This window comes from Lepidochelys olivacea, assembly GCF_965140295.1.
Source record: "Lepidochelys olivacea isolate rLepOli2 genome assembly, chromosome: 1".
NCBI lineage: Eukaryota > Metazoa > Chordata > Testudines > Cheloniidae > Lepidochelys > Lepidochelys olivacea.
This window is the reverse complement of record NC_140411.1, coordinates 102,101,552-102,121,672: the sequence shown is the minus strand read 5'-3', so window position 1 is coordinate 102,121,672 and position 20,121 is coordinate 102,101,552. Positions and strand designations below refer to the sequence as shown.

The window sequence follows — 20,121 nt, the reverse complement described above, 5'->3', positions numbered from 1 at the left end:
CTTTCAGCACAGGTTCACTTGTAACAGCCTAAGTTTCTATCTCATTCAGTAGTTTAATTCCACATCCCTTCACCTACAACAATATATTTCTATCATGATACTGTAAAAAGAAAAATGTTTATATGATCGTGGCATGGGTTAAATCTGAAAATTCCATCCAAATTTGCTAATATTTATACTATTCTGTGACATATATTAAAAGATTTGAATGGAAGGCAGTAATGTCTGGAAACCACCAGCTGCTAAGTGCGTCTGAAGCTTAAGGGGTTGACTTATTAACATTAAAATGAAATTCAATATTTTTAAAGCTTTCAAGGCAATTCGTTTTAAAAGCACCCAGGTCAGAATTTTTTTTAAATACATACAAAATGTTCATACCTGGTTCATTTATGCCCAATAATAAAACAAAATCCTCTTTAAAAGTCTTCAGTACCTAGTAACAACCCCATGAAGAATAAGGAGGCTGGCAGGGGAAGTTGTCAGAAAATTTAATTTCCTTTCATTAGCTAGTCTGCTCCACAAATCGGTGCTTGTTAAGTTCAAAGCAGTCCTGAAAGCTACATCAGTTTTAAGTCTTTTTACTCCAAGCAGTCACATCTGTTAATGAGATTTTTCCAAATAACAATTGTTTTTAAGTCAGAGATAAATCTACAAAATAAAATCAAGGTTTACTGTTTTATTACACCTTGCTGCTTTCCATGACCCTGCACTCTCCAAATTTTAGCTTAAAGGGATAAAAATGCATGAAAAGGGTCATTTAAGAATGTTAGTGGTTTCCACACATTGAGTTTGAAGGTTCTTTGTTCCTGCCTGTGACAGTTATGCGAGAATACTTCCCCTTAATAGCCTCTCTGTCAGGAAGTGTTAAACCTGCCAAATGCAGACAATTAGAGCCTCTTGAACAAAATGCAGGAAGAGTGATGACTGATGAAGAGCCACGATTATAGTCAAGAAGGAAACTTTTACATTTCTTTTCTCTTGCAAATTCAGTCATATATTTGCAAAATAGAATTGGGAGAGGGGGAAGCAAATAGGATAAATTTTTTCACTTAGTTACCTGCAAACAAGTGGCTAATGTATATTGCAAGTTCAAAGAAAAACAAGCAGCAAATCACTGGAAGACAACTTTTCAGAGCCATGATTGTTTTATATATACAGTCAACAATTTTAAAGAATAAATAGTGCAATATGAGGAGCATCGCATTAATTGCCTCAAATCATTTTATCCTGAAAAACAGTGAGGGGAACAGATTTAAGAAGTCTACCAGCAAGGATATCACTTATTTACACTATTTTAACATCAATTTAGTTAACAGTTGTAATGTATTAAAATTAAAAGAGCTTCACAATAGCAATTCAACGCATATTCAAATTTTTTAGCTTTCAAAGTCTGCTTTAGAAACAGAAGATATTGTTTGTTTGTTTTAGAATTCTAAAAAGAGAGAGGAGATGGAAACTGTTTGGAAAAATGCATAAACAACTAGCATAATCCAGTCTCTAGCAACTGCCTTTTGATCTCTTTCCCTGAAACAGTAAATTTTAATACAGTGCATTTTATTTGAGCATTACATAAATATGGCAAGTGTCCAAGTTCTAATAAAAATTTAAGGCAGTTATTTTTAGATTATTGGTGCTGAGTAGTTCTGACAGACACTGCATAGTTGCCATGGGAAAAAAAATCAGTATCACAAATAAGGTATTACCCAATGCATAAGATCATGTGTGGAAAATATACAAAGAAAACATGAGTATTAAAAAAATATTTAAAAATATTTTAATGAATTTCATCTTTTGCAAAGGTTTCATTGGTGTACTGTTGTTTCCTGTAAATACACATAAGCTACACTAGTTTTTGTTTAAAACAGATTAATTATAAAAAAACTATACAATTCTAGCATATTATTTTATGTTATTACATTTTTTACTAGTTTGGACAATTAATAAAAAAAGTGATATAAAAGTCACATTAACGATTATGTTTTTACTAATGGCTGAGTTCACCACGGTTAAGTTAAAAGGGCATTAAAAAGTCATTTTTGTTAAATTAAATAGAAATTTCTTACGTGTTCATTTGGTTTAAATTCTTCTTTCCCAGGTACCAGCAAATGGAGACAGGACTAAAGTAGAACTACTGTGATGAAGTGGATTGACTAGCTGAACTAGTTGAGAGACTTTGGGAGCTATACAATTTTTATTACTTAGGAATAACTACATCGTATTTTTCAGGGACGGCAATGTTTGGTGGTGTAGAGGAACTTGGAAAATCTAAACTAATAGGTAAGCAGTTACTAACGTCCAATATTTATTTTGCGAGAGGTTTAGGGGGCATTTTAACATCACTACCCAGCTCAAAAACATACTGAAATGGCTATGTAGGAAAAAACCAAATCAAACCAAAAAATCTTCACCCCACTGAAATCTATGTCAAAACTCCCATTGATTTCAGAGGGGAGAGGATTTCATCTACAGATATTAACCTACTGGACCCACATTCAGCATTGCGGCACTTGCTGTACAAGTAAACTGGACACTATCCAGCAATAAAAACTTTTCTCCACTATCTTCCCCACTCCCACCTTTCACTACAGCCTCTTTCCTCCTCCCCACTACCCAGTTTGTCCCTCACATTTCTTTAACCTGTAAAATCTTGCCTTCTGTCACTTTCCCCACTGCGAGAAATCCACATACACTTCTTTATCACCACTCAGTTTGGTCATTGCTCACCTTGATTATTATTGTAACCTTTTTCTTTAGCCTCTCTGCTTCTCACCTCTCCCATTAAATGCCATCTATTCACTACAGAGACTATACCAGCAAAGCTACAGCACCACAGGATTCTTCTGGTAGCATAACTGCGTCTACACTGGGGGTTAGGTCAGCATAGCTATGTCGCTCAGTGGTGTGGGTTTTTCATGCTCCTGGAAGATGTAGCTATGTTGACCTAAATTTTAAGATGTAGACCAGGCCCCAGTCTAACCAAAATACCTGCTGAAGTCCTCATGTTCTCAAACCAATGCCCCACAACCTTGAATATCCCCTACGGACTCCCTTTATCTTACTGTATCAGATTCAAGCTCCTCATCTTCTTGTATAATCCTGCTCTCACCCACAGCTGTGCTCTTATTTTCTCTTACTCCACAACTCACTTTCACTGCTTCTTCCAATACTCTATCTTCAATGATCCCTTCATCTCCCTCTTCCACTCTTGACTTCAGACCTTCATTTATGCTGATCACTCCCCTGGGAACAGGCTCCCATCTCTTGTATGCCAGGCACCCTCTTCTTCCATTTTTCAAAACTCTTCTTAAAGACGAATCCTTGAAAGAATCCTTTCTACTATACAGTACTTTGTTCTCCTGGCCTATAACCTCTCCACAGCCTCTCCTACCTGAACTGTTGTGCTGTGTTTAGACCTTTATTTGTCTCATATCTTAAATCAGTGATTTTTCAACCTTTTTTCATTTGCGGGCCCCTAAAAAATTTCTAATGGCGGTGCGGATCCCTTTGGAAATCTTAGGCATAGTCTACAGACGCCCTTGGGTCCATGGGCCCCAGGTTGAAAACCGCTATCTTAAATGATAAGCTATTTGAGGAAGGGGACATGTTCTACTCTAGATTTGTAAAGCACCCTGTACATTTCGCAGCACTGTTTAAATGACAATTAACAAACAGACAGACAGCTCTTCATTCTGAGCAATGTAGTCTTCCTTAATGTAGTCTTGAACTGAACAAGACAGTGAAGCACTGTCTTTCTTATGCCTTTTTGTCCACCAAAAAACAACAACCCTCGTCTGTCTTTCTAACTTGTGAAGTGATCTTTACAGTATCATGCAAAGCTCTCTTCACACAAAGAGTGTGAAGGCATTTTTCTTTCCAAATGGAAAGAGGAAGTCATCTTGGTAAGTAAAAAGGAGAACAGATTTAGGCACAAAGGGGAGTTAGGCATCCAACTCCCAATGACTTTCAGTGGAATTAGAGAACATAAAAGCCCTTTGTGTCTTTAAAAATCCCACTCCTCATGACTACCTTGTCCTGATGAAGAGTCAGGTAGAGATTCAAACACAAAAGAGCCTGAAGGCTTTCCTGCTCAGTGGCCAAGTGGATGGCCACTAGAAAGGCAGAAATGCAAAGTTAAAAACAAGTCTGAGACCCAAAACCATGCTTTTAGCTCCTCATCCCCTCCCTTGCATGCAGCTCCTGTGATAGTATCCACTGAGCTCCTCACTGCCTTGCCCCTCACTTCCTGGCTGAATTGGCAAACGGAATGCAGAGCTGTTCCTCACACTAGCTGACTGATCAAGAAAACTGTCTACCAGGGACTAAACGCCCTGTAACACTTCGGGATCCAAGTGGATACACAATAAACAGGTTCATATCTGTTGTGATTCCTTCCAATCAGGGATTCAAGGGCAATCACAGGCAGATATTCTCATCCTACTTTGGTTGATTGGGTACTTCCCATGGGTCTAAGTATATAGTGTCTCAGGCTTTTCCAGTCAAGTCAACCTCTCTTCTGTTCAAGTCTTTATTTCATGTGGAAGCAGTGTTGTCTAATAAGCATCTCTACAGGTTGTTTCTGATATCCAGGAATCTCACAAGGATCAAAAAGAAACAATTTTCCTTTCTCCCCAGAAGGTAGGAAATGTAACCTGATTAGTGAGTTTTGTTTTACGAGGATTTGGGGGGCAGGGGTGGCAGAAGTTTTGAGGGACACTGCTCTTCATTCAAGTAGGTGCTGATCCCATCCAAACATTGAGGGCTGGGAGATGGCATTGTTTATATTTGGCATAAAGGTCACATGCAGCTGCCTGTCATCCACATACTAATACAAACATATCACTAGTGATCCTCTTTCCATTCATTTTTTCAGGTTCTGGAAGTTTCTGAGCTAGTTTTCCAAAAAACATTGCAACCACAGGCCTCAGGCATAACTACATATAGTCAGTTATTTTCCCCCATTAGTTTTATTAGTTGTGTCATTAGTGTTTACTAACCACTTATCCTGATTTTGTAGGCTTGATATTTTACAATAGCATAAAACAACCAGTACCTAAAAACATTAATGCTGTGTCTACACTGTGCCGCTAAAATGAGCGTAGTGTAGCTGCTGTCTGTCGGCTCTCCTGCCAACAAGAAACTCCCACCCCCAATGAGCAGTGTTAGCCTTATCAGCAGGAGTGCTCTTCACATTTAGTGCTGTTCACACTGGTGCTTGTCATCGACAAAACATTCATCTTTCGGGGGTGGGGGTTTCCAACACCTCTGAACGACACAAGTTTTGTCTTTCACTTGCCACTGTGGACATAGCCAAACAAAACAACTGTATGATAATTTTTAATATAAAGTGTTCCATAAACATTTGATGGTTTCATGTATAAAATAAAAGCTATTTATGAATATTCAACTCCATGAGCCCCACTCATCAGATTTTTTTCCGGTTGCAGTCCCTACTTGCCCTTAGGATTGTTAGAATGAGGGACAAGTTACCAGGAAGAGCGGAGCTCAGCTAGGTAACAGCTAGACTGTTGCTAAGTCTTCCAAACCTTGTATGGAGCCGTTGCTGAAAGACAGGATATAGAATCCTGCAATGGATCCAAGATGACCTGTTACTGATGCAACATCTCAGCATTCCAAACAACATTAGCACTGCACCAGCAGAGAGCACACCAGTGTAGATAGTGGCTTTATAAAGGTTTGATCCAAGGCAGTGTACTCTCATGGATGGTAATGCCATTGTGAAATGCCTGTGAACACTTATTTGAGAACACAAATGAGTCCTTCAGACATCGCAGGCCCCAGGCATTTCCATCACCAGCACTAGCAATGTTATTTTGCCTAGTGTATGCAGATCCACAGTGACTAGCATCCAGCGTCCAGTCATTATCTAGGTCACTCTCAGGCCAATTCAAAGAGGCAGCCACATAGGCAAAAATGGTTTTGTAAAGCTGTGGGGAAAGCATAATGGAAGCAAAGCTACCTGTGTAAAACCCAGGCTGGCTTCTGTTGCTGCAGGAAAAGCTAGATTTAGGCTGTTTCTACACTGCCACTTTCAGAGCTAAAACTTTAGTCGTTCAGGGGTGTGAAAAAACACCTTGTGAAGTGACAAAAGTTTTAGCACTGAAAAGTGCCAGTATAGACAGTGCTTTATAGCCAGGAGCCATGCTCCCAGAAATAAAGCTACCACCGCTCGTTCAGGGTCGGGGGGGTTTGCTGTTGGTTTGTTTTTAATCGCCAAGAGAGCTCTCCCCTGGCCATAAACCGTGTCTACACTGCCCACATCACAGCACTGCCATGGCCACGCTGTAACATGGGCAGTGTAGACATACCCTTAGTGAAAACGCAGAACTTGGGGGTGAAGGACTACCTCTGCTCCCAGGTCCATAGAATATGTTCTTTCAATTTCTCCCTGCATCACGTCCTCTCTACCTCCCTCTCTCTCATTAATCTCTCTGTCACTCATTCCTTCCAGCAAAAAACCCCAGAAGGGTTTAATACTGGTTAACTGACATGATGCTGAACACTATGTGTCTTGGTCTGTGCAGATCACTAAGCGTTTGTCTACAGGGGGAAAAGCCCAGAATAGCTAGTACGGTATAGCTATCAGTGAGTATTCCGTACCATCTCCTTGTGTGGATGCACTTATTTTGTGCAAATAATACTTTTGTGCAGTTTAGCTTAATCCATTTTGGATAAGGATTAACACCACAAAAAGGGACTCTTGCACTTTAAATTCCCACCCTAGATATTTTGCACTAAATTCCCCATGTAAACAAGCCCTAAATCATGGTCAGCATTGTGTCAAGAAATTCATTTGTTCACAATCATCTTCAAAACACAACAATATTTCATAATGTACACAAGCCTTATGAGGACCAGGTCAATGCCAACTGTCAAGATTATAAACTTCAGCTGTTTTTGGCTTCCGCTAAATTAAAAAAATATTGATCAGAATTTTTTTTAAATGGGAAATATATTTCCCCCTTTTCCCATAACAAAAACAGATGAAGGGATATTTGCTCACAATTACCCCAAAAATTCAACTTGAAGACCAACCATGAGAAATTTCACCCCAAAAGGTGAAAGTTTCAACAAGTTTTCAGCATGTGAAAACAATTTTGTATTATAACCCCGTTATGTAGCCTATTCACAGAAACACACAAAGGCAGAAAAATAGAAGACCAACATCACAATATGTCAAAGGAGAGATGAAATCAAAACATTTTCCGTTTCACTGTACGAGACACAGAAACACAGCTAAGATGGTGGAACAACCTATGGGAAATAGTGTAAGAATTCCTACTAAAAGCAAGGAAGAAACACTGCTTATAAGTCTGGAAGAAAAGGAAGAGCTTTTTTATAGAACCAGTCTCATAATATAAGGTAGTCTACAACTGACTTAGTACTGGGCAGAAATACAAAATACACATGGTGTATCAAACGCCACTGCGAAACCTGTGCTGCCCACAAATACTTAACATATTAACTTTGGCAACACTTTACCTAGGTCATGCCAATAAAGTTAATACAACTGGAGGAAAATGAAGGAAGAAAAACACACATCAAGGTATATATGCATACACGCACGCACACACACAACCACCAAACTACATCTGGTGTATTAAACTCATATTCCCCGGTCTTAACTATCTCAAATGTAATTTAAAACGTGAGATGTTTTGAGGAACCACACTTCATATGCCGTCCATGGCATACTGCTTAATATTTGACAATTCATTCTATTCTTCCAATAGCTCTTCCTCTTCAGAAGCATTTTTGCCATTGAAAATATCAGGACAATGACATTTTTCATTGGATCTTCTATTGAAGTTGGAATATTGAATTTATAATTGCATCCTATATCACACCTCTGAAGAGAGTGGTACTTTTATTTAAACAATGTCAGATCCCATAGAGGAGAGACAGCAGTTAAACAGTTTCTCACCTTGACCACTCCATCAAAGCCAGGGATTGTGTTGACCTTTGCATTCTTGGCTAATAATTTGCTTTCAATTTTGTCTCCCATAGCTTGAATAGCATGTGTGTCAGGTCCAATAAAGGTGACACCTTCTGATGCCTGTGGAGACAATGAAGGTTTAAATTAAAAACAAAACAAAAGAAAAGAAAACATCCTTAAGCAGGAGTTCATTATGGGTTTACACAAGAAAAATCTAAATTTCTTAATGAAACTTTATTTGGAAAATAATATATTTATGAAGAAACATAACTAAAAGGGAAGAAGCATTTGAGCTGGTACATTAAAAATGTATATGAACTTGTTAAACATGCATACACACAGATTCAAAGCCCCTATAATCTGTGTCTGTATAAATCAAAGCCAGGCCAAAGGAAACAGCAGAAAGTCAAAGTATTCCAGCTTGAAAATTAGAAATATCCCTTGAGTGAGAGGAGTCCAGTTAACCAATGATCGAAATAGCCAAAAGTGACTTATAAAGATTGCTTACTAAAGTATAATACAGTTCGGGATTTCATTATGCATTCTTTAAACCAAAGCCTTATCCAACATCAAAATGAAAGTATAAACTCTTTTATTTAACATTTTAAAAAACTTTGAAGACTGAACTTAAAAAATATTGAAAATACTGCAATATGGAAAATATAATATTTGCATGCATCCTTCAGACAAGTGAAATCTTACAAATGTGGTTTTCCACATTCAGCTGGATGTAGGGTGGCATAAAAATTAATTCATGCTACTAGTATTAAAGTATGATTTTTCCTCATTTATCCCCTATGATGCTAGCCAACAAAATTGGGTTTTCTTAAGTGAAAAATGTACCTTTCATAACAGTTTCTTAGCATCCTCTACTTAAGGATAATATTATGCAGTTCCACTGGCAATTCCATTATAATCACCTTTGGTGAAAGTAACTACTTTACACTATGTTTGTGCGCATACACAGAAAAGGAAAAAGCTTGTGTGTCCTTTGTACTCAAAAATTAGAGCCAGAACAATTACATTATTAAGATATTTAAAATTTTATATGGGGATCAAAGGAGGATTAAGGTTAACCATCAAAAGAGTAGTCATGCCAGACTGTAGGGCTTTTCCCATTGGCTTGATTTAAAAGAGAAGAGCCTCTCTCTATTTGAATAATCAGTTAAGCAGCAAAAGTTAACCACCACAACTGAAAGTGTTGAGGAAGGACAGCTTACTGAATACCAATATTTTCACAGTTGCCATTTAACACTGATACTATTTTGAAGTTCAGAATTTGTGCTTTAAAGTTTGTGGAATGACCCAGATTGGCCACCATCAACACTGCCACAGTAATGAATAATCATTATAAGGAATAATCAAATGCTTATTAATATTTTTAAAGCAACTATTTGTACTTATACCAGTTTGTAAAGGCTGTTGGACATCTGTATACTTGGATACTCTGTGAGGTGTGTTGAATCACATGTGCCCTATAATAAATGCTTAAGGTATAAACATATACACATGTGTATATTATAACCCTGACCAACGCCCATCTCACTGACCACCAACTAAGTATAAAGGCCTCCTCATGTCACCCACAGGTTATCAAAGTACGACTCTACACCCCAAGCCTCAGTCATGGTGCCAGGCCTAACATTCCCACGTCCACTATAGGGGACTAAAAACAATTGGAAAATAAAATCTGTCCAGACTAAGTGCAGACTAAGGGACAGATGGGGTGTGAATATATAGATGGAAAAGTAAGGTGGCCACATCACAGTGTTTAGCCCACTGGGCCATCTTCAGTCCAAGCATCATGCTTTTCCGGGATGATGGGTAAACATCCTCCCCGTAAAAAGACAAAAAAATGGGAAAATTTAGTAGGAAGAGAGCCTAAGACATAATCCCTTGTATCAGAGGCCAGGTATGAGGCAGGACCTACTCACAGAATCTGGCAAGAACAGGGCTGATATTGCAGAAAAATAATAAGTGCTAGTCACAGAGTACTCATGCAAACACATCCAGATATCAAGTGGTACCAGAACATTCCAATATCAAGGATAGTACAAAAACATTCCCCAAGGATAACAGGAACACACTGACCCCTCCTAAAAAATAAGGTTAGGATGACAGTACGTAATAAAGATGTTTTGATCAAACCAACATGTACAAGGTGATGGATAACTAGCCATGTCATGGGGCAGTAACTTACTATGTTAGAGGAGCAGTACTAACTTGTTTGTATCAGAGGGAGTATTTCTGTCTGGCCTAGGGAGGAACGGAAAGTCCCACCATTCACCGAGCTGGTCCATTGTTATGGGCATACATGTATTAGTGATCTGGTAGAGGCTGAGGGATAATAGTACTTTGCTTCATCGACAATGAACCTGGGCTGGTGCCTTCGTGCCTTAACGGATTTTGTGGACACTGAGTGATTCACTCGAGGTCTGCCATGCCAGCTGTCTGCTTAGGGCTAGGGCAGCACACAGAGGGCACACACACAGAGCCAAACATCTATCAACATCTAACTACAAAGTTAAAGTTAAAGTTAATTTTATGTGTGGGATGTATGGGCATGTTGGGTTGCCACCTATTTATCTTATCCTTTCAAGACAATGTAATCATTTATTATTATTATGGCTGATGTCACAGTAGCTATGTCTTCACATTTTATTGATGTGTCAATAAAGAACAAACAATTGATATAAACACCAAAATATGAAAAATGCAATGTCACGATGTTGCAAAATAACAATCAATGTGCATTATTTGTTATAAAATGGTCTCTTTGGGATTGCTTAGAATGCAGAGATGGTAAAATGTTCTCACTGAAATGAAATAAAGAGTTGATCTTAGGGATGAGCACCAGGAAGAAAGGGGGTGTTCTGAACATCAACCACTTTGTTCAGAAAAAAAATTCAGATATAGTCTGAATTGAGGGCCACTAAAAAGGCTATTTTAAGAGAGTCAAGTAATGGATAATGCTAAGGGGCTTGTTGGAGTGGTTATAGAATGGTTTAATGAGAACCTGCAACATTAAATTGAGATTTGGTTTCAGAAGAAGTCAGTTTAGGGCTTAAGTCTTTAAATAGATTTAAGGAAATAGACAACATGAACGTAAACAGAAAAAAACAACCCTGTTTTCTGTTCTTTCTGCTCCTTTTGCCTCCCCCCACCGATGGGGGGGGATGGGGGAGGCAAAAGGAGCAGCTGTCCTGGGCCCTTTAAATTGCTGCTGGAGCCCCGGGCAGCATGGGCCAGGCAGCGCTGATGGGCTGGCTAGGGGACACTGACTCCCCAAGCCCCGCCCCTTCCGCCCAAGGCCCCACCCCTTCCAGGGGCCAGAGCCAGCCCCCATACCAGTAAGTGTTGAATGTTACTTTCACCCCTGGGAAGGTGGGAGGGATGAGGAAGAAAGGAAAAAAGCTAAAAAGAGAAGGAGCAGAAAAAGTGATGAAGAAAGGAATTTCACCTAGAAGTGTAGAGAAAAGCATTACGGACTCAGTTCTACAAGGAGCCGAGTATTGTGACCCCAATTCAGCAAAGTATTTAAGCACGTAAGTAGTCACACTGACTTGGGACAAATCACAGGCTTAAAGTTAAGCTCATGCGTAAACGTTTACTGGATCTGAGCCAGAGTTTAGCAGCTCACAGGATCAAACTCTGAATACTTCTCCATAAGAAGACATCATGAACGGGATCCTATGGCCAGGCCACTTCTCACTGTGCTGCACAGAGTCCACAGTTACAACAAATAAAACTTCTGTGCTGCCTTTTTGTCCTCTAATGCAAGCAGGGCTACCAAGGAAGAACAGATTCTAGATGAGTCCACTTTAGGACTTCCAGAATAAACCTACGTTCTACAGTTGCAGGAGATATGACAGACTCACAACATTCCTACACCTTGAGTTCAAGAAAGTTAAAGTACCTGCATAAATAAAGAAATAAAAAACCATGGGTTTTAAAAAAAAAAACCTTAAATTATCTTCAAATGTAGAGTTTAAAACTTGTGCTTTCTAAAAATAAGAGGGGAAAAATCTCCCTTTCGACACATGCACCAACTCACTGTCCTGTACATCTGACAACTCAAAATCTTTGTCCTCCCATAAAACTACTCTAAAAATCTCAACAGAAGACAGAAAAGCACCACCTGTTTTTCATCCCCCTAGTCTAGCTACAGTGGGTCACTTCCCCATCTAGTTCTTTCCAATTGCCTAAATTATTCACTATAAAGTGTGTCAAGATCACACAAAATGTGGGACTCTGCACATTGTATTCTGCAACACACCTATGAAACTGCAAAAAGTTCAACAAATACCCAAACTAAGTTGCCAAAAAGCAGACCAAATCCTTTTCAGCTGATATGTCAAACTCCTGTTATACTAAATATCAAGGACAGCTTCCAACTTTTCTCTTTCCCACATACGTATTAAAAAATATATTCAAAACTTGAAGACTTATTGAACACCAACGCTTGCGACGTTTCCACTTTGCATTTACACTGTTACATTCAGGTCTCACCATAAATTCAGCATAACATGCATCTGCATTTTGTTCAGAAATATAATGGTCATGTACCCAATGATAAAGTTTTGTCAGTTGTTTCCTGTATACCCAAAAGCAAACTACAACAAGAGGAATTTTGGTGGTTCTACTTTTGTAAAGAGCAAATTTATAATTAGGGCTATCAAGAGATTAAAAAAAACCTTAATTGCGATTAATTGCACAGTTAAACAATAATAGAATACCATTTATTTAAATATTTTTGGATGTTTTCTACATTTTCAAATATATTGGTTTCAATTACAACACAGAATACAAAGTGTACAGTGCTCACTTTATTTTTTATTAAATATTTGCACTGTAAAAAACAAAAGAAATAGTATTTTCAATTCACCTAATATAAGTAATGTAGTGCAATCTCTTTAACATGAAAGTTGAACTTACAAATGTTGAATTATGTACAAAAAAATAACTGCATTCAAAAATAAAACAAAGTCCACTCAGTCCTACTTCAGCCAATTGCCCAGACAAACAAGTTTGGTTACATTTGCAGGCGATAATGCAGACTGCTTTTTCTTTACAATGTCACCCAAAAGTGAGAACAGACGTGCATGGCACTGCTGTAACCGGCGTCGCAAGTTATATACATGCCAGATGCGCTAAAGATGCATATGTCCCTTCATGCTTCAACCATCATTCCAGAGGATATGCATCCATGCTGATGATGGTTTCTGCTCGATAACGATCCAAAGCAGAGCAGACGGATGCATGTTCATTTTCATCATCTTAGTCAGATGCCACCACCAGAAGGCTAGATTTTTCTTTTTTGGTGGTTCGGGTTCTGCAGTTTCCACGTCTGAGTGTTGCGCTTTTAAGACTTCTGAAAGCATGCTCCACACCTCGTCCCTCTCAGATTTTGGATGGCACTTTAGATTCTTAAACCTTGGCTCGAGAGCTGTTGCTATTTCTAGAAATCTTACATTGGTACCTTCTTTGCATTTTGCCAAATCTGCAGTGAAAGTGTTCTTAAATCAAACAACATGTGCTGGGTCATCATCTGAGACTGCTATAACATGAAAAATTTGGCAAATTTGGGGAGAGGAATCCGTGCTATCAGAACTCCGTTCCAGTTTTCGAAATGCCAAAACCTTTGTGAAAATCTCCCAGGGCATGAAGGACAGAGGCCATAACAGGGACCCGAAGCAGTGCCGCGTGAAACTGAAGGAGCTGAGGCAAGCCTACCAGAAAACCAGAGAGGCGAACGGCCACTCCGGATCAGAGCCCCAAACATGCCGCTTCTATGATGAGCTGCATGCCATTTTAGGGGGTTCAGCCACCACTACCCCAGCCGTGTTGTTTGACTCCTTCAGTGGAATGGAGGCAATACGGAAGCAGGTTTTGGGGACGAAGAAGATGAGGAGGAGGAGGTGGTTGTAGAAAGCTCACAGCAAGCAAGCGGAGAAACCGGTTTTCCTGACAGCCAGGAACTGTTTCTCACCCTGGACCTGGAGCCAGTACCCCCCGAACCCACCCAAGGCTGCCTCCTGGACCCAGCAGGCAGAGAAGGGACCTCTGGTGAGTGTACCTTTTAAAATACTATACATGGTTTAAAAGCAAGCATGTGAAAGGATTACTTTGCCCTGGCAGTCACGGTTCTCCTAGATGTACTCCTAAAGCCTTTGCAAAAGGTTTCTGGGGAGGGCAGCCTTATTGCGTCCTTCATGGTAGGACACTTTACCACTCCATGCCAGTAACACGTACTCGGGAATCATTGTGCATCAAAGCATTGCAGTGTATGATTGCTGGCATTCAAACAACATCCGTTCTTTATCTCTCTGTGTTATCCTCAGGAGAGTGAGATATAATTCATGGTCACCTGGTTGAAATAGAGTGCTTTTCTTCAGGGGACACTCAGAGGAGCCCATTCCTGTGGCTAAACAGAAATGTTCCCCGCTGTTAGCCACAGGGAGGGGGGGAAGGTTGAGGGGGTAGCCACGCGGTGGGGGGAGGCAAAATGCGACCTTGTAACGAAAGCACATGTGCTATGTATATAATGTTAACAGCAAGGTTTACCCTGAAAGAGTGTAGCCACTGTTTTATAAAATGTGTCTTTTTAAATACCGCTGTCCCTTTTTTTTTCTCCACCAGCTGCATGTGTTTCAATGATCACAGGATCTTCTCCTTCCCAGAGGCTAGTGAAGCTTAGAAAGAAAAAAAAACGCACTCGCGATGAAATGTTCTCCGAGCTCATGCTGTCCTCCCACACTGACAGAGCACAGACGAATGCGTGAAGGCAAATAATGTCAGAGTGCAGGAAAGCACAAAATGACCGGGAGGAGAGGTGGAGGGCTGAAGACAGGGCTGAAGCTCAAATGTGGCGGCAGCGTGATGAGAGGAGGCAGGATTCAATGCTGAGGCTGCTGAAGGACCAAACCAGTATGCTCCAGTGCATGGTTGAGCTGCAGCAAAGGCAGCTGGAGCACAGACTGCCACTACAGCCCCTGTGTAACCAACCGCCCTCCTCCCCAAGTTCCATAGCCTCCACACCCACACGCCCAAGAACGCGGTGGGGGGCCTCCGGCCAACCAGCCACTCCACCACAGAGGATTGCCCCAAAAAAAGAAGGCTGGCATTCAATAAATTTTAAAGTTGTAAACTTTTAAAGTGCTGTGCTTAAAGTGCTGTGTGGCATTTTCCTTCCCTCCTCCACCACCCCTCCTGGGCTACCTTGGTAGTCATCCCCCTATTTGTGTGATGAATGAATAAAGAATGCATGAATGTGAAGCAACAATGACTTTATTGCCTCTGCAAGCGGTGATTGAAGGGAGGAAGGGCGGGTGGTTAGCTTACAGGGAAGTAGAGTGAACCAAGGGGTGGGGGGTTTCATCAAGGAGAAACAAACAGAACTTTCACACCGTAGCCTGGCCAGTCATGAAACTGGTTTTCAAAGCTTCTCTGATGCGTACCGCGCCCTCCTGTGCTCTTCTAACCGCCCTGGTGTCTGGCTGCGCGTAACCAGCAGCCAGGCGATTTGCCTCAACCTCCCACCCCGCCATAAACGTCTCCCCCTTACTCTCACAGATATTGTGGAGCACACAGCAAGCAGCAATAACAGTGGGAATATTGGTTTCACTGAGGTCTAAGCGAGGCAGTAAATTTCGCCAGCGCGCCTTTAAACGTCCAAATGCACATTCTACCACCATTCTGCACTTGCTCAGCCTGTAGTTGAACAGCTCCTAACTACTGTCCAGGCTGCCTGTGTACGGCTTCATGAGCCATGGCATTACGGGGTAGGCTGGGTCCCCAAGAATACATATAGGCATTTCAACATCCCCAACAGTTATTTTCTGGTCTGGGAATAAAGTCCCTTCCTGCAGCTTTTGAAACAGACCAGAGTTCCTGAAGATGCGAGCGTCATGTACCTTTCCCGGCCATCCCACGTTGATGTTGGTGAAACGTCCCTTGTGATCCACCAGAGCTTGCAGCACTATTGAAAAGTACCCCTTGCGGTTTATGTACTCGGCGGCTTGGTGCTCCGGTGCCAAGATAGGGATATGGGTTCCGTCTATGGCCCCACCACAGTTAGGGAATCCCATTGCAGCAAAGCCATCCACTATGACCTGCACATTTCCCAGGGTCACTACCCTTGATATCAGCAGATCTTTGATTGCGTGGGCTACTTGCATCACAGCAGCCCCCATAGTAGATTTGCCCACTCCAAATTGATTCTCGACTGACCGGTAGCTGTCTGGCGTTGCAAGCTTCCACAGGGCTATCGCCACTCGCTTCTCAACTGTGAGGGCTGCTCTCATCTTGGTATTCATGCGCTTCAGGGCAGGGGAAAGCAAGTCACAAAGTTCCATGGAAGTGCCCTTACGCATGCGAAAGTTTCGCAGCCACTGGGAATCGTCCCAGACCTGCAACACTATGCGGTCCCACCAGTCTGTGCTTGTTTCCCGAGCCCAGAATCGGCGTTCCACAGCATGAACCTGCCCCATTAGCACCATGATGCATGCATTGGCAGGGCCCATGCTTTCAGAGAAATCTGTGTCCATGTCCTGATCACTCACGTGACTGCGCTGACGTCGCCTCCTCGCCCGGTATCGCTTTGCCAGGTTCTGGTGCTGCATATACTGCTGGATAATGCGTGTGGTGTTTAATGTGCTCCTAATTGCCAAAGTGAGCTGAGCGGCCTCCATGCTTGCCTTGGTATGGCGTCCGCACAGAAAAAAGGCGCAGAACGATTGTCTGCCGTTGCTCTGACGCAGGGAGGGGCGACTGACGACACGGCTTACAGGGTTGGCTTCAGGGAGCTAAAATCAACAAAGGGGGTGTCTTTACATCAAGGAGTATTTCAGGCAGGACTTCACGGAGGCTTCCAATAAGAAATGGTGCACCTAAGTTATCGTTCTTATTGGAACAAGAAGGTTAGCCTGGCCTCTGATTGATACATGGCTAGATTTACCTCGCTGCACCTTCTCTGTGAGTGACTGCAGTGTGACCTAGAGGACTGAGTCCCCTAGACAGGGGAGGAGACAAATGAGTACAAAACAAATCTGGTCTAGTTCTTGTTTTGATCCACTCCATCTATCTTTTACATCTTTGGCTGGCAGCAGACGGTGCAGAAGGACTGCATGCCATCCACATCTCATGGCTGCTCGGCAGAAGATGGTACAGTACGACGGCTAGCCATCCTCATCTCTTGCCTGCCCGGCAGAAGATGGTACAGTACGACTGCTAGCAATCCGTATCACCTGGCTGCTCGCCATAAGACGGTTCAATAGGACTGACTGCAGGACTAAAGAGAATGACCTGGTCAAGTCACTCTAAATTAAGTCCCTGCGCCCATGTCTGTCCAGGCGCTCCCAGCCGACGTGGCCAGGAGCACCTCGGACATGACGATGACGGCTACCAGTCGTACTGTACCGTCTGCTGCCACAAGGCAAGGGGTTGCTGCTACTGTGTAGCAAAGCCGTACCGCGTCTGCCAGCACCCAGGAGACATAGGGTGACGGTTACCTGAGCGGGCTCCATGCTTGCCGTAGTATGATGTCTGCACAGGTAACTCAGGAAAAAAGGCGCGAAACGATTGTCTGCCCTTGCTTTCACGGAAGGAGGGAGGGAAAGGGGGCCTGACGATATGTACCCAGAACCACCCGCGACAATGTTTTAGCCCCATCAGGCATTGGGATCTCAACCCAGAATTCGAATGGGCAGAGGAGACTGCGGGAACTGTGGGATAGCTACCCACAGTGCAACGCTCCAGAAGTCAACTCTAGCCTCGGTACTGTGGAAGCACTCCGCCGAGTTAATGCACTTAATGCACTTAGAGCATTTTCTGTGGGGACACACACACTCGAATATATAAAACCGATTTCTAAAAAACCGACTTCTATAAATTCGACCTTATTCCGTAGTGTAGACATACCCTTTGATGATACAATCATGCTTTCTGAGGAGAGTCATAGTAGGCTCCTTCGTTCTGTATTTAATTATGGTTCCTTACAATTATGAACAGCTAAAAAAATTGATGGTGAACAGAAAATAAAAGAAAATAAAATTAGTTTATTATAAAATCTAACATACCTACAGGATTAGAAACAAGACATTTCTCCACTACCATCTACATAGGCATATATGATCCTGAATGCAGAAGAAGTGGCCAAGTCATGATGAGTGGGTTGTGGGAGGCAGGATTTGAAGAATCCACTTTAAGGTATGCCTAAACTGCAATAAAAAACCCATAGCACTGAGTCTCAGAACCTGAGTCAACTGATTCAGGCTGAAGGGCTAAAATATTGCAGTGAAGACATTCAGGCTTGGTTTGGGCTCCAGGCTCTGAAATCCACCCTCCTCAGCTAACCCATACCAGCCACAGGTCTTTTATTGCAGTGTAGACATGCCCAGAGAATCCACCTGAACACCATGTGGCTCCTTATGTTACATGTGGTCTCCCAGAATCCTACTATGAAGGGGAATATGGGAGCAGTCTCTGGCCAGGTAGAGCATGCATGAGGCAGGGCCAAGTGATCCACAACTATGCAAATCTACCAGCCATTTGGTTTACAGGAGGAAGTTCTGCAGCCCTGAAGTTCAGTAATTGTTGTAGAAGAGGTAAAGGAGATTTCTGTAGAAGACCATAAAGAGATCTGTAGAAGAGACTCCTGCCCCATATCAAGTTATCCCATGACAATTTTTTAGTTTTGTACCTTGCATTATGCATGTTATTGTTTACTGACTCTCTCACATACATGTAAGTGCTGTATATGTAAGAGTAAATCTTAAAAAGGTTTTTTTTTTAAATAAAGTAATTGAAAAAAGAAGAAACTCTACTTTAAATCAAATGAAACTAGGTTTAAGAAATTTGCTTCAGACTGTTCTTAAAATTGAGTTTATAGAAACCTTAAAGGCACTTTTACAACTATGAGCATAAGGGGAAAAAATGTGGCCATGATAGGATACCCATTTAAAATCCTGAAACCCTTGAAATATGTTGGATAGTATTTAATCTACTTGAAATTCATCCAACTAGGAGGCTTAAATTTATGTTTTTGCTTTATTAAAACATGAACTAACAAGATTTATTTGTTTCAGAGTAACAGCCGTGTTAGTCTGTATTCACAAAAAGAAAAGGAGTACTTGTGGCACCTTAGAGACTAACCAATTTATTTGAGCATAAGGCTTTCGTGAGCTACAGCTCACTTCATAGGTATACTCCTCTGTAGAACACCACCACCAGACTGAGAACTGCTATGAATTTAAGCCCACTCTTCACTCCAAGGAATAGTCTAAGATATACATAGTAATGGCAATATATATATGATCAGACAGCCAACTAGCTAGAAATAAATTTTGCTGCAAATTAATCATTTTATTGGAGATGGTGAATTTTTGTCCTATAATACCAATAAATCAACATACATAATCTAGCGTACTGGATATTTAATACATTTCTGTCCATATGACAAGCACAAGCCTCCTATGGACAGGATACAAAAATAGGACTACCTCAAGTTGAACCAAACATTTGACACTCTTCCCCTCTCTGTAATGGGCTGCAAAGAAAGTACGGGAACAGTGTTTACACTATATTTAAATACACTTCCACGAGAACTAATATAAAAAGGGGGGTGGGGGGAATTAAACTGTTCCAGAATTTTGTTTAGATAGAATCATGCTTAAATAAAGTTTAAACATGGTTTCCAAACTCTGTTTCTGGCCCAGTATGGACTGGACTCAAGACTGCATTATAGGACTCTAGTTCCACTACCCCTGCAACTAGAAAAGGAGTACTGAGCTGTAGCTCATGAAAGCTTATGCTCAAATAAATTGGTTAGTCTCTAAGGTGCCACAAGTACTTCTTTTCTTTTTGCGAATACAGACTAACACGGTTGTTACTCTGTACCCCTACAACTGCTTGTCTCAGAAGAAAGGTATGTAACCTCTTGGGTAGGGGTCAGGGAGCAGCCATAATACGTCTAGTCAGCATCACCTAAGGCACAAACTACTAAATGAAAAAGTAATATTAGAAACTAATGTTTATTTAAAAGTTTCCTAAAATATGAATTTCTATACTTATAACATGGTAATTAGAATGGCACAATAAAGAATATTAATCGTATCAGGGCACATATATTCCAAAATCATACTATTGTACAGTATGAACTAATTTTCACA

At 41.2% G+C, this 20,121-nt stretch overlaps 1 protein-coding gene across 1 annotated transcript in view; it reads right to left on the bottom strand.

Annotated features, from left to right (window-relative positions):
- The window catches only part of PCCA (propionyl-CoA carboxylase subunit alpha), a 394,113-nt gene that overhangs the window by 270,735 nt on the left and 103,257 nt on the right, over positions 1-20,121 (bottom strand). Inside the window, exon 7 of the mRNA XM_084616704.1 lies at positions 7,943-8,074. Coding sequence (XP_084472830.1) covers positions 7,943-8,074 — 132 coding nt within the window. The remainder of the gene's footprint in view (positions 1-7,942; positions 8,075-20,121) is intronic.